Consider the following 15,131-nt stretch of genomic DNA (forward strand, 5'->3'; position numbering starts at 1 on the left):
CCAATGTATTCCTTCTGAGACAAATACAACACATGCTGATTTCTGTCCCGAAGTATCCGCATACCCAAGATGTGATTTGCATCACCCAAATCCTTCATATCAAAGGTTTGATGCAGCCTCTGCTTCAAGGTATCCATCTCCTTACGAGATTTCCCGGCAATCAACATATCATCAACATACAAGATGAGGATCAATAGACTGCCATCCAAAGCTTTCTTGGTGTACAAGCAGTGATCTATGTCACTTCTCCTGAATTTCTGGGATTTCATGAATGTATCAAATTTATGATACCATTCCCTTGGTGCCTGTTTGAGCCCATAAAGACTCTTTTTTAGCTTGCATACAAGCTTCTCCTTTCCACTTACTGCATAACCCTCTGGCTGTTGCATATATATCTCCTCATGGAGATCACCGTGAAGAAAAGCAGTCTTCACATCCATCTGAATCAAGTCCAGATCATCATGCGCAACCAAAGCCAACACAGCTCTAAGTGTGGTCATTTTGACCACTGGAGAGAAGATCTCATCAAAGTCCACACCATATTCCTGCTTGAAGCCCTTAGCCACTAACCTGGCTTTGTATCTTGGCTTTGCATCTGGTGCAACTTTGAGCCTGTAAACCCACTTGCATGGCAAAACCTTCTTGCCTGCAGGCAAATGCACCAACTTCCAAGTTCCATTTTTATGCAGAGAATCCATCTCTGACTTCATGGCACGCTCCCATAGAGCTTTGTCTGCCCTCTGTAAAGCCTCCTTGTAACATGAGGGCTCCCCACAGTCAGTGAGCATCAAGTAGTCAACCCCTGGAACAAACCTGCAAGGGCTCTGGAGGGTCTTGTGGACCTCCGTACCCAATGACCATCATTTGCAGGTTGCTGTCCAGCCTGCATATCACCCATTGGTGGCTCCTGTTCCATGCCATAAGGCTGAAAAATCATGCCCGGTATCTCCTCTAACTGTGGTATATCCATAGGGATATCTTCTGCCATATCTGGCTGTCCATTTGGACCATTTTCAGCACCATTTAAGGGCTGGTTTTCCTGCTGTAATGGCTGATTTACAGCCCTTTGTTGTTGTCCATGATGTCCATCATCATCAAAGATGACTCTACCAGGCTCCTGTTGCCTTGCAGGCTCCTTATACATGCATGTTTCATCAAAAATGACATCATTGCTGCGTATGATCTTTCTATTCACGGGATCCCAAAGTCTATACCCCATTTCACCTCTGTCACCATATCCTAGAAATATGCATTTGTGAGACTTAGGATCAAGTTTGGTGCGCATTTCCCTGCGTATGTGCACGTACGCAACGCAACCAAACACTCTCAGGTGCTTGTATGACGGAGGCTTCCCTGTCCATACTTCCTCTGGCACTTTCCCACCAAGCCTCGTGTTAGGTGACCTATTTATAAGGTGAACGGCTGTCATAACAGCTTCAGTCCAAAAACCATGAGGTAACGCAGCATGTGACAACATAGAACGGACCTTCTCCTGAATGGTCCTGTTCATCCTCTCTGCTGTCCCGTTTTGTGGAGGATCATAAGGAGTAGAGAGCTCCCTCTTGATGCCTTTAGCATCACAAAAGTCCTGAAACTGTTTGGACATATACTCTCCACCATTGTCAGAACGCAAAGCCTTCAGTGTTTTGCCTGTTTGATTCTCAACATGAGCAACAAACTTCTGAAACACTGAGAATGTATCACTCTTCAAACGAAGAGGATAGACCCACACCTTGCGTGTGGCATCATCAATAAAAGACACAAAGTATTTTGCCCCTCCCAAAGAAAGCTGAGGCATCTCACATACATCAGTATGCACAAGCTCTAACTGAGCATCTTCTTTGACACTCATGTGTCCCAACCGGCTATGCCACATAGAAATTTCCGGCAGCTCGGTTGCATTTACATTAGCATGGTGACAAACACCTGCATGCATGAAGTAAAGAGTGTCCACCTTAGAGCCTCTGGCAACAACCAGTGAGCCCTTACTAATTTTCCACTTTCCACGACCAAATGTGGTAACATAATCAGCATCATCAAGCTGTCCAGTAGAAAGCAGGTTCTTCTTGATCTCAGGCACATGCCTGACATCATGGAGCATAAGCTGTGAGCCATCTGAAAACACAAGCCTCACATCACCTCTGCCAAGAATCTTGCATGCATGGTTATCACCCAAATAAACCACTCCTTCATTGCGAGCAGTATACCTGACAAACAAGTCTCTGCAACCTGTGACATGAAAGGAGGCACCTGAATCAATGATCCATGAGTGCATACCATGACCATCTCCTGTAAGAAGTGAACGGGCATCAAGTGAAGATGTGAATAGGACCTCATCCTCACTGTCACCTGCATGTGACACATTGATTTCTTCAATCTTGACTCCACTTTTGCCCTTTGGCTTTACATCTTTGGCTTCATCTTTCTCTTTGTCTTTGCCTTTTCCCTTTTCCTTTTGATCATTTTTCCATTTGTAGCATTGCTTTTTAATGTGTCCCTTCTTGCCACACATAGTTTCCAGAAACGGCGTTTCTGGAGCACCGAAACGCCGAAACGTTTCGGAAACGTTTCCAGAAACGGAAACGGCGTTTCCAGCTTTTATTTTTTTCCAGGGTTCAAAAACCCGCGTGCTCTCTTCGCCGGCATTTTTCGCCTTCTTTCCGCCGCCTATTTGGAGCTGCTCTAGCCATCTACCTTGCCCTCTACTCCTCTACCTCCACATCAGCCCTCTACCACGCCCTCTACCTCTCTACTTGGGGCCTCCACCTTTGCCATCTAAGCTCTACCAAGCAAGAAGGAGTCACACCTTGCTCGCAGCCTGCAGGACTGGAAAAACAGCCTCCACTTCTCGAATCTCTCCGAGTCTTCCGACCTCGAACCGCACAAGTAAGTTAAGTAACATGGCTCGGACTCCGGATCCTTTTTGGCAGCATGTGGAGCAAGTGGGGGCTTATGCAGGATCTGGTGGCTCCAGGAAATGGAGATGTAAATATTGTGGGTTGGTCAAAACGGGGGGTGTCACCCGTGTGAAGGACCATCTTGCTCATGTTCCAAACAAAGATGTAGGGCCATGCCCCTCTGTTCCTCTAGATGTTCGGAAAAGCCTTGAAATGTGGAGGCAAAAGCGTTTTGCCGTTCCCGAAGAGGAAGTATCTACAGCAATGGGTGGTCAAGAGCATGAAGCTGGTTCAAGTCAAGCAGCAGCAGCAAAGAGGGCCAGAGGCAGAGACACAGGATCAGATTTCTCCTCTACCTCAGTGTCGGGTGTGCATGCAAGGAGGACTCCTTTGCCAGGTGATGTATCACATTCACAAGACACCCCTCCAATAAATACTGTACAAAGGGCTAGCATCCAAGCAGGATTTCAAAAGCAAGCAATTGCAGAGGCAACTAGGGAGCTCACCCGGATGTTCATACGGTGTGCCATTCCCTTTCATGTGGCCAAGACAAATCAATGGAGGAAGACCATGAGGGCCATCAGCCGCATTGGATGCGAGTGGGATGGCCCTACATCTGAGGCTCTGCGGACACGAGAGCTAAAGCGGGAAAAATCATGCATAGAAGTGCAGCTAGAGCCCTTGAAGGAAACATGGAAAAAGTATGGCTGCACTATATTGTGTGATGGGTGGTCAGATGTACGCAGGAGAAATGTATACAATGTTTTGGTGTCATGCTGCAAAGGCACTATGTTTTTGAAAGCCATTGATGCCTCCCTCCCAGGTCTCACAGTTACAGGTGCATTTATTTGGACACATATAAGGGAGGCTATAGTGCAAGTTGGGCCTGAGAATGTTGTGCAGGTGGTGACAGATAATGGAAGTAATTGTAAGTCTATGGGCTCTATGCTAGAGGATGAATTTCCAGCCATTGTGTGGACCCCTTGTGCATCACATAGCCTCGACTTATTGATTGAGGACATAGGTCAAATACAATGGGTTGAAGCCATCTTTTGCACCGCACGAAGCATGGTGAAGTTTGTGAAGAAGAGGCCAAACGTCTTGAGCATGTATCGGGCCTACAGCACTCTTGAGCTATTGCAGCCTGCAGCCACCAGATTTGCATACATGTTCATTGTGCTTGAGAGACTCCTGCGAGTCCGCAGAGAGTTGGTACGCACTGTCTACTCAAATGAATGGCTAGAGTGGGATGAGAGAGAGAGCCCCAAGGCAAGAGCTTTTGTGCGTGATGTCATGAGAGAGGAGTGGTGGGTAGAGGTTGAGGGGTTGATCAAAACTCTCAACCCCATCTACACAGTGTTACGCATTACAGACATGGAGGGCAGTACTCTAGGCCTTTTATACGAGTACATGGACAAGATTGGGGAGGCTCTCAACAAGCAAGACTACTTGAGAGCAGAGCAGTAAGTCTCCTCAGTCATGGCTACCCTTGCTTTACTTCTTATCTTTATTTTACTCTTGAGTCTTTACATTGGTCTCGACTCTTGACTCTTGTTTTTTGTCCTTTTTTATCTTATGGTTTGATCTCTAAAGGGTTGATGAAATCAAGGCTGTGTGGAATCGGCGATGGGATTGGTTTCACAGGCCGATTCATGCAGTAGCACATGTATTGCATCCTTTGTGGCGAGATGAGGAGCAATACGAGAACGAGGAGCTAGAAGAAGGCTTCATGACATACATGACGAACTTGACATCTGGTAATGTGCACATGCTGAAATGTATAGAGGATGATCTCTTGGCCTTTCGCAACCAGACAGGGAGCTTTGGTCGAGAGACTGCAAAGCTTCGAGAGACTCAGCTACAGCCTGTCTCATGGTGGGAGAAGTATGGAAATTGTGCTCCCACGCTGGTAATTCACTACCCTTAACTACAGTTTACATAGTACACTGTACAATGTGCATCTTTCTTGTTTCCACTTAGTTCTAATTTCTAATTGTATGTGCATTTCAATAACAGAAACGCATCGCCATTCGAGTGCTCTCACAGGATTGCAGTTCGGGTCCATGTGAGAGGAATTGGAGCACTTGGGCCCTCTTCCATACAAAGAAGAGGAATAGGCTGAGTACCGCTCAGCTAGAGCGGTTGGTGTTTTGTCATTGCAACCTCCAGCTCCTTGAGAGGAATGCCCGACATCCGGAGCCTTCACAGGTGAATGTGGATAAGATCGACATCATGAGGGAGAGGTTCATCCCAGAGATCCCACGGAATGAGCGTGATATGTACACCTTGCTTTATGAGGAGCTGACAATGCCGAGCCACAACACCCGCTGCACCACCCATTCTCAGAGGCAGAGGGGGGGATCCATCGCTTCCACTTCAGCAGAGGCAGAGGACCATGATCCTACCATTTCTTCATCTGAGCCTGACTCTCATGAGTCGGAGGATGACTCCTCCATGGATGATCTTGATGAGTGATTTTTGGAGCACTTAGCTCTAGGATTTTGTCATGCCAGCAGCTGCTGCCAGCCTGCCAGCCACATGGATATTTTTTGATCATGTTTTGTATTTACTATAGTCTATACATATGGATTATGGATTATGGATGATGGATGATGGATGATGGATCTTGTTTTGTATTGACTCTTTTGAGGCTTGAGCCTACAGTTGTCATTTCTGAATTTTGATCTATCATTTGAGTCTTTGACATTGAACTTAAGCAAAGATGTATTTTTCAAGCTTTTGTAATGTTTTTATTAATTATATATGTATGTATTAAACCCTAAAACCGAAACTCCGTTTCCCCGTTTCTTCCCGAAGGCCGAAACTCCGAAACTCCGTTTCCCGCCGTGCTCCGCACCCCCGTTTCCGAAACTCGTGGAAACTATGTTGCCACAATAATGGCATTCCAAATCCTTTTTGGAGCGAGACTTGCTCCTTCCCCTTTCTTGGCTTTTTCCCCTTTGTTGGGATCTCCCACGTGCATTCATTGCATTGGACTTTCCAACAGAGTTGTTTTTCCTGTTCATCTCTTCTTGAAGAAGAGCACCCTCAACATCTGCATATGACAGCATAGCATGCGAATTGCTAGTGGCTATCCTGAATGTGTCCCAACTCTCTGGCAAAGTGCATAACAAAAAAGTGGCTTTGAACTCATTGTCCATTGCCAATTTTTGATTAATGACCTGGCTGACAATACCATTAAACTCATTTAGATGGGCTGTCATAGACGCCCCTTCCTTCATCTGAAGACCTATGAGTTTCTTCAACCAATACACTTTGCTTGAGGCACTTTGCTGGGCATACAAGTCCTGCAATCTCTGCCACATTCCCCAAGCTGTCTTCTCTTCACGAATGCTGAAAAGTAAAGTGTCTGACATAGACAACATGATAGTAGATCTTGCCAGCTCATCCATATCTTCCCACTCTTCAGCAGTAAGAGAAGCGGGCATTACACCCCTTTCTTTGATAGGCTTGTGCTGCTTTTTCTGGAGCAACACATTGTAGCACTGGGTTTGCCAAATATCATAATTATGCGAGCCTTCAAGCTTCTTGATGTGAAGCAATGAAGAGCTCTCACCTGTGGTTGCCATAGCAATATGCAACCTGTCAATGCCTGACTCCCTGCAAAATGTGCAATCACTGCACCAAAAGCACACAAAGTGCTCACAGTTGTTCTCCCAAGCTTTATCTCCCACTGCGGAAGCAAGAATGCAACTTTTCTCCCACTGTTTGTGATGAAATTACCAAAATCTGGTTGCTGCAGATTTTGGACAGCACCTTAAATGTGCTCTGTTGCCCTTCCAAAGTACTGTACAACAGTACCAATTGCTCACTAATGATGTACCAAACCTGTACCGGCAAGTACAGCAGCTGAAATTGAACCTTTTCCTCACTCAAATCAGTGTACAGCCATGCCAAAACTTGCACAAAGCTGTGCCAAATCTGTACCAGCAGGTACAATAGCAATAAATGCTCTCTTGGCTGTCCAAATGAGTGAAAATCAGACTTTTACAGTCCCGTACACTGCATACAACAGTCCCGAACAGAAATAGGGCAAAAGCCCCTTGACTGCAAGCTGATTTTTGAGAATTCACGGCATAAATGTCTTGCCTGCTGCTTTGCCAAGCTCAACAAGCATACAAACTTGAAAAGCCCCTTGAGTTAAGATCAATTTCTGATCATACATGGTACATTGACGCACATGAAGGCATCCAGAGTGTTCACGATGCTTCCCCCTGGCCACATATACATTAAATACATGAAAGCCCCTTGATTTACAGGCACATTGAGTGCTTGTCAGGCATCAACACATTGCCCAAAGCATCAACTGCGATTGCCTGCATGCAAATCAATCCAATCGACACAAAAGCCCCTTGATTTGCACTGCAATTTGCTGCAATTTTGCCCAAATGTGCGATTTTTCACATCATACAGCATGTATGAGTGCTTAATTGCACAATTACATCAAAAGCCCCAAATTTCGACATCCAATTTCTTGCAAATTGATCCTGATTGTGACCAATTTCCTGCAAATTGATCCTGATTGTGACCAATGTCACCCAATTTTGCCAATTTTGCTCAGAAATTGAGCAATTCGGCACCTGTACCTGCTCAATTGTTGATTGTACTTGCTCAATTGCAAATCCCAAAAAAAAATTGAGGAAAATACCTTGTAATTTCTTATTTTTCTTCAATTTGCAGGCTGAATTTTGTTGTTGCAGGAAAAGGGGGTGATGATGCTGCTGCTGCAGAAAAGGGCGGTAGCTATGGAGATCAGTCTGTGCCTATTTTAGGGTTTACGAAGGGGCTTGCCTCATCAACAGCTTGTTTGCTGGCCCGTTTCAGGCAGGGCGACCGTGTGTCAAAAAGTCGGAGTAGGGATTTCTCTGTGTGTTACGCACGTGCCCTCAAGCCTATTCCTCGCATTTGTGTAGTATCTAGCAGTTGGTCTTGCACGCGTAGTCGTGAACATTCCTGCCTTCACCTGCCTGCTTCTTCGCTCGCCTAGCGCCAGTCTACACCCAGCGCCAGCCTACATGACGGGCTCCGCCCAACGCGTTGTGAGCCGTAAGCTAGTCGACGACCAACGCCTTTACGCACTCACAGCCACGTGTCAGCGTTGAAAGCGCTGAAAGCGCTGGCCTCCTCGCTCGACGCCTGGCTGCTGCCTTCGCTGTCTCCGCCTAGCAGCACTGAATAGCTGGGCAGCGCTGGTTGCTGCCTGTTGGGCAGCGTAGGCTACCTGCTGCGCTGCCTGCTTGTATCTGGTCGCTTTACACACAGCCTGCTTGTATCTGGCCTCTTTACACACAGGCTGCGCCCAACACACGAGCGCTGTAGACTAATGAGGGTGACAGCCAGCTGATAGCAGTCACAGGGTACAACCAGCACAATGGCTGTGTGAAGCGAGAGCTATGCAGCAGAGAGATTCAAAGGGCACCGGCTCTGATACCAGTTGTTGGGAGAATCAGGAATTAGGGTTAGGTTAATTCATGTGGGAGACATACACAGAGAGAACAAAGGGAGAGAGAGAGAGAGAGAGAGTTGTGGGGATAAGTCAACTCATGAAGATATGAGTGTGTGACTCCCCTATCACACATGTATATTGCACTAGTACACATAGTGCACTTAGTACATTAAAAGTACTAAGTGTACTATGTACTATAACTTATGGGCTTGTACACACTATAAGGGTGGGCATAACGCCTTTACCCCAACAATCTGTCTTCACAATGAAATCAGTCCCAAGAAGGTAATGTTTCCATATAGTAAGTGCATGAATTACAGCCAAGAGCTCTTTCTCATAAATGCCAAGAGATAGCTCTGCATCATGCAATCTACGACTCTCATAAGCCACGGCATGTCCCTCTTGATTAAGGACAGCCCCTATGCAATTTCCAGATGCATCACATTCCACACAAAAAGGCTTCTGCAAATCCGGAACGATCAACACTGGACCATGAGTAGTTGCATCTTTCAATTTGAGGAATGCATCTCACTCTACATTAGTCCATTTGAACATGGCCTTCTTCTTTGTCAAATCATACAAAGGAGAAGCAATCCATGCAAAGTGCCGAATGAACCTGCGGTAGTAAGAGCATAATCCAAGAAAACTACGGATCTCATGCACCGAACTCAATTCGGGCCAATTCCGAATTGCATCAATCTTTGCAGGATCCATCCGCACTACATCTTTGGACACAATATGCCCAAGATAATGTATCTCTGACAAGAAGAACTCACTCTTCTTTGCATTTATGAAGAGTTTATGCTTATGGAGCTCTTCAAAAACAATAGCCAAATGAGCTTTATGCTCTTCTTCGGTCTTCGAGAAGACTAGGATGTCATCAAAGAAGACACTTGTAAATTTCCTGTACCCACGGAATATGCGATCCATCATTCTATTGAATGTAGCCGGGACATTTGTAAGACCAAAAGGCATAACAAGATACTCATAAAGCCCAAATGCTGTCCTGAAAGCAGTTTTGTGTACATCCTGAGACACTACACACACTTGATGATATCCACTCTTGAGATCAATTCGGCTAAAGCATGCCGATCCATCCAACTTGTCAAGGATGTCGTCTATGCGTGGAATCGGAAACCGATTCTTGATGGTAAGCTTATTCAAAGCTCTATAATCCATACACATACGAAAGGATCCATCCTTCTTTTGAACTAAGAGGACGGGTGAACAATATGGAGAAGAGCTTGACTGAACCAAACCCTTCTCAAGAAGCTCATTTATTTGCTTCATGATCTCCTCTTTTTGGGATGCTCTTACACGATAGGCTGGCCTATTAGGTGGTGAGCTACCCGGCACAAGATCAATGCGATGATCTTCCGGCCGTACAGGTGGTAACTCATTTGGTAACTCATCAGCAAAACAATCATTGTGCTCTTGCAAAAATTTCAGCCTATCATTACAAAGAGTGTTTACATGTACATTATTTTCCTCAACAGGATCTCGTACAAAAATCAAGTGCGCAAAAATACTCTTTTTCATTACTTTCTTAATTTGTACATGAGATACAAGGGGAATGGTATCACCCTCTTCACCAACATCAGTTACATGTTCTCGGCCTTTATGCATGAAGGTGATCCTGTTAGTCTTGTAAGCCTTACACGGATCAATACGTGTATGCCAAGGCTTTCCAAGCAATACATCACAGCCATTCAAAGGCGCCACAAGAAAATCCTCATGATCCACATAGCCTTGAATGTGTATGCGCAACTTGCCAAAAATAGGCATGACTTGCACTTCTCTACCAACAAAGGCACCCCCTGCTTCAATTTGAGGACCCATGTCCTCCACTTCAATACCCAAAGCAACTGCCATCTGAGTGGATATGAAATTTTCAGATGCACAATCATCAAACATAAACAAAGCGGGCTGATCTTTGAGCTGTCCCCAAGCTTTACATACAACCCTATCTTTGTTATCATTGTGAAGTGTTGCCCTGCACATCCGGAACCATATGCACATTAGGCTTCGGTACATTAGCATTTTCAGCTTTGTTCTTCTTATTTGGGCATGCTCTTGCCATGTGCTTAGTGCTGCCACAAGTAAAGCACTTGCTTTCACGCATATATTGCTCCTTCTTCTCAGCACTAAGACCAAAGTTTGCCGGCTTATAAGGGCGCTTTTTAGCAAACTTATTTTCAACTTTTGGACCTGATTTGGCTTGGTTTTGGTCCCTTTTAGGTGACTTCCATCATTTTGCAGGTTTTGGACAGCCCTCTCTTTGCCTTGAAATGAGGGTTTAGCCTTATTGGATCGACTCAATTTGAGTTTCAATTGCTCGGTGGCGGTGGCGGCTGCGATTAATTGGTGTAAGGTATGACCAGGATACATTTGTAATCCCGCTTTGTACACGGGTTGCAATCCCGATTGAAACCTTCTCTTCCTTTCCGCCTCGGTGACATGCATAAATGGAGACACCTCCAAGAGCACTTTCCAAAACTTTTGTACATATGCATTTACTGATTCCCCCTCATTTTGCTTTACCCAATCCATAGTTACCGCGGAACGGCGTTCCGCCTTTCTGGAACACCGGAACGCCGCTCCGAAGCTCAAGGCGTGCCCGGAACGCGGAAACGGGAGCCGGAACGGCGCAATCGCCGGGGAACGTGGCGGAACATCTGTCGGAACGCCGGAACGCTAGGGCGGAACACACGTTCCGGGCGTTCCGAAAAAAGCGCATTTTCGCTAAGTCGCCGGCGGCAGTTTTTATCCAGCGTACGGCTTCTATTCGCTGTTGCGCTTGTTTTGTTGGCTGAGCCTGCTGCTTGAGTGCTCTCCCTACCTCCACCCTTCCTCTTGGCTGCCCCACAATCTCCATTCCACCTACTACCCCACCCTTCCTCTTGGCTGCCCCACACTCTCCCTACCTTGAGCCTTGGCTGCCCCACAGTGCACACTCTCCCTACCTCCTCTTGGCCCCTCCTCTTGGGCCTTGGCAAGTTGGCCCCTTCTTTTGCTCGGGTGGCACTCGAGTCTTGAGCAGGTAAGATTTAAATTTGACGCAATGAACATTGGATTTTGGAGATTCTAGTTTGCTGCGTTTTTTTCCACTTTGTGGACACTTTACTTATGTCTCATGCAAGGGCATTTTGCATGTTTTTTTTAATTTTCAGCCATTTATCAATTTCAATGGCACCTCCTCGTGGCATAGATGCAGAAAACAGATCCCCTTGGTGGAATGAGGTGGATCTTGTGTCCAGATATGATAGTGCAAGAGGAGGAGGGTCACGCAAGTGGAAGTGCCACTTTTGTGGATCCATTAAGACTGGAGGCACGGATCGTGTGCGAGCCCATTTGTTGGGGGTTAGAGGCAAAGGCATTTCTGTTTGCCCTACAGTGTCAGGAGCATATATCATACGATTGCAGGCACTTGCAGATAGACTTGATGCAGCAGGGAGTCGGCCCTCTGTTCTTGATCCTCGAGGTACATCATCATCAGCTACACCTGCAGGCGTGGCATCTTCAGCGAGTGCATCTACCCCATTATTTGGGGCTGCTCCACAGCCATCCGCACATGAAACAAATGCTTCCCAGACGCAGGCTTCACGAGGTCCAGTGCAGGCTAGTCTTGTGGCATCATGGCACCCTGGGAGGAGGGCACAAGTAGATGCATCAGTGGCACGGTTTTTTTATGCTGCATATGTTCCTTTGGTAAAGGCCCGCAACCCATACTTTGCAGATATGGTGAAAAGGATTGCTTCTTTCGGACTTGGCTATGCTCCACCCTCATCCGAGGCATTGCGCACTACACTTCTAGCCACAGAGAGGACGGCCATAGAGGATGCCTTGGGACCCATTCAGGATGTATGGCGTAGATGTGGCGTCACTATCATGGGTGATGGTTGGAGTGACACTAGGAGCCGCTCCATTCAGGGTATCCTTGCGTACTCCAGAGGATGTAGCTTTTTTATTAAAGCTATTGACAATTCAGAGGCGGGCAAAACTGCAGAGAGACTGGCAAATATTTGGAGTGAAGCCATTGATTACGTGGGTCCCAATAATGTCATCCAGTTTGTTTCTGATGGAGAGAACTCAAACAGGGCAGCAGGGAGGATCATTGAGGATAGGTACCCACATATTTGCTTCACTCCTTGCATGTCACATGGGCTCAACAATCTCCTCAAAGATATTGGTAAGATGCAGTGGGTGGAGCCTTCTATTGAAATGGGCAATCACATTGTTTCATTTATCACTCGCCACCACTACATTTTGGCTGTATTTCGACAGAGATCCCCAAAGGATCTCTTAAAGTATTTAGATACACGCTTTGCATATAATTTCCTTATGCTAAAGCGTCTTTTTGAAGTGAAGAATCATTTGAGGCAGCTTGTAGTTTGTGAGGAGTGGGATGCATGGCGAGAGCGTACCTCAGTGGCAGGTATTCGATGCAAGTCCATAGTTCTTGATGACACTTTTTGGGACACTGTTGAGGTATTGTTGCAGGTTGTGCGGCCAATCATTCTTATGTTGAGGCTTCTTGATGGAGATGAGCCTTGCATTGGCAAGGTGTATGAGGGGATGGACAGGATGATTGAGAGAATCCTATCTCTACAGACTTTGGATGGGGGTAGGAGACAGGAGCTATCTCGTCTTGCGACAGGCAGGTGGACAGAGTATCACTCTGCATTAGAGGCTGCTGCATTTGTGGTGGATCCAGAATTTCAAGGCAAAGGACAAGAGACAGATGCAGAGGTTGTGCAGGGTTGGGAGGATATCTTGAGGAAGCTTGTACCCTGTGCAGATGATAGGAGGAGGGTTCGTGAAGACCTTTCCTTCTATCGACAAAAGGTTCAAGATATCCAGTACACGGTGGTGGGAGGATTATGGGACAGATACACCATTGCTGCAAAGATTGGCCATTCGAGTGCTTAGCCAGGATGCTAGCTCCTCGCCATGTGAGCGCTTATGGAGCAGTTTTGGGAACATTGCAAGCAAGAAGAGGAACAGGCTTGGTGTCCAGAAGGCAAATGACCTTGTATTTGTTAATGCAAACTTGCGTTTGCTTAACAAGTTCAGGGCTGAGTGTACTCCAGAGCCATTTATTGGATTTTGCCTTGATCTTGATGACAATGATGGTGAGGAGAGAGGATGATGTGGAGCAGCGTGAGGATGAGCAGATTGAGGGACAGCCTGGACAGGAGGATGAGATTCCACTTGCTGATGACTAGTCTTTGACTCACCAGTTACCTTGGCCCTTGAGGCTAGTTTTGTACTTGTCATGCGATGTACTTTCTTTTTCAGTTTCTATATATCCACATGCGATGTACTTTCTTTTCAGTTTCTATTTGGAGTCTGGACTCTTCAAATTTTTAATGTTTAAGACTTTAAAGTTTAATCTTGGATATTTTAAATGTTTTGTCATTTTATGTCATATGCTGACATGTCATATGACGTGGCGTTCCGCGACGTTCCCGATCCGCTCCCGTTCCCGTTCCTGTTCCCGTTCCCGCTCTTGTCCCAGCATCCGACGTTCCTGGAACGTTCCCGTTCCGTGGTAACTATGACCCAATCCCACTTCATTGTTATCTCATTCAATGCATTGGGAGGCAAGAATTGAGCATAGAACCTCTCCTTGAACTCTTCCCATGATCTAACAGGATTCGGTGAGAGTTTCTCCGTGAGCCACCAATGGGCAGCAGTGCCCATCACTGAAAGCAATATCAAACTAGGCAATAAAAGCAAGTGCCTTTGATACATCATATTCCCCATGATATATGTCAAACTTCACAGATTTGTCTCCGGCTTTGAAGTCACGAGACTTTGATGCATGTGTGTAATTCTTAACATGTTTTCCCCCATGTTTATCCATTGGGACAGTCCCTGTGACTGCTATCATTTTTGGACCAAAAGATGACGCATAAGGCATAGATACATGTGCCCTGTAAGCATGAGGCATGGCTGGCCCCTCAACATGCATTGATACATTTTCAGCCATAACTTCTCCCTCACGAGCACACTCGACGGCATGAGTGGCATGAGAGATACGCGGAATACCTCCACCAACAAAAAATTGCAGCCTATGTTGCATGTGTTGTGCATGTACATTTTCAGCCGGCAATGGCATTTGACATACATGAACTCAAATACAAGAAGTAAATTGCTGAATTGACAAGAGACACACAATGAGCCGAACGGCCGACCCCTCCCTTGAGTAAATTGTATTACTATTGGAGAAATTCAATACATAGCTTCACGGGCATCCATTGCCAAATCCTCCATGCCAATGCATATGAAATTCAGCATTTAGAAAACAATGGTATGTCGATGTAGATCACCAAGGAGCTGCCTTGATGCCCGGCCCGACTTCAGTGCCCATATTCTCTACCATTGGCTCTATGTTCTACCAAGCAAGGTAGCAACATCTTCAAGAGCACATAGGACAAGAGAAATACTACACAGGGCGGCTAAACAAGGAGTCTTGCCCTTCTACTGAATGAGTAATGACAACACATTGTCCAATTAGCTTACCAGTCTTCATAGAAGTTGTTGCAAGCGGAAGCCTTCGCGTTGGAAGCTTTAGAAGTGTTGATATCTTTGATTTGCTGCAATCCTTCGCGACAAAAGTCTTCAAGAGGATGAAGGGAATCCTGGGAAAGCTTCCCCTATGGTTCAACTTGAGAAACGAAGGCTGAAATTAGGGTTTTCGACAAAAAGACCAGAAATTACAGCAAAAATGAGAGCTGTTTTGCTGAATTTCAGTCATTGGGAGT

General features: G+C 46.0%; 2 protein-coding genes across 3 annotated transcripts in view; one reads left to right on the top strand and one right to left on the bottom strand.

Annotated features, from left to right (window-relative positions):
* Nucleotides 1–15,131, bottom strand: part of LOC147610524 (uncharacterized) — a 48,577-nt gene that overhangs the window by 5,230 nt on the left and 28,216 nt on the right. The window lies entirely within an intron of this gene.
* Nucleotides 2,665–5,777, top strand: LOC147610525 (uncharacterized). Its single transcript, XM_086785924.1, has 3 exons — nt 2,665–4,360; nt 4,491–4,806; nt 4,914–5,777. The coding sequence occupies exons 1-3, from the start codon at nt 2,901–2,903 to the stop codon at nt 5,370–5,372; spliced, it is 2,235 nt and encodes a 744-aa protein (XP_086642050.1). The 5' UTR covers nt 2,665–2,900; the 3' UTR covers nt 5,373–5,777.

The sequence above is a fragment of the Cibotium barometz genome, chromosome 49 (genome assembly GCF_041138505.1).
Source record: "Cibotium barometz isolate CiBa-2024 chromosome 49, ASM4113850v1, whole genome shotgun sequence".
Taxonomy (NCBI): domain Eukaryota; kingdom Viridiplantae; phylum Streptophyta; class Polypodiopsida; order Cyatheales; family Cibotiaceae; genus Cibotium; species Cibotium barometz.

Bases quoted from the DNA above. Each gene is read 5' to 3' on its own strand.
- LOC147610525 (XM_086785924.1), top strand. From the start codon at position 2,901: ATGGCTCGGACTCCGGATCCTTTTTGGCAGCATGTGGAGCAAGTGGGG. The intron at 4,361-4,490 runs GTAAGTCTCCTC...TGATCTCTAAAG, and splicing joins GACTACTTGAGAGCAGAGCA to GGTTGATGAAATCAAGGCTG. The intron at 4,807-4,913 runs GTAATTCACTAC...TTTCAATAACAG, and splicing joins GAAATTGTGCTCCCACGCTG to AAACGCATCGCCATTCGAGT.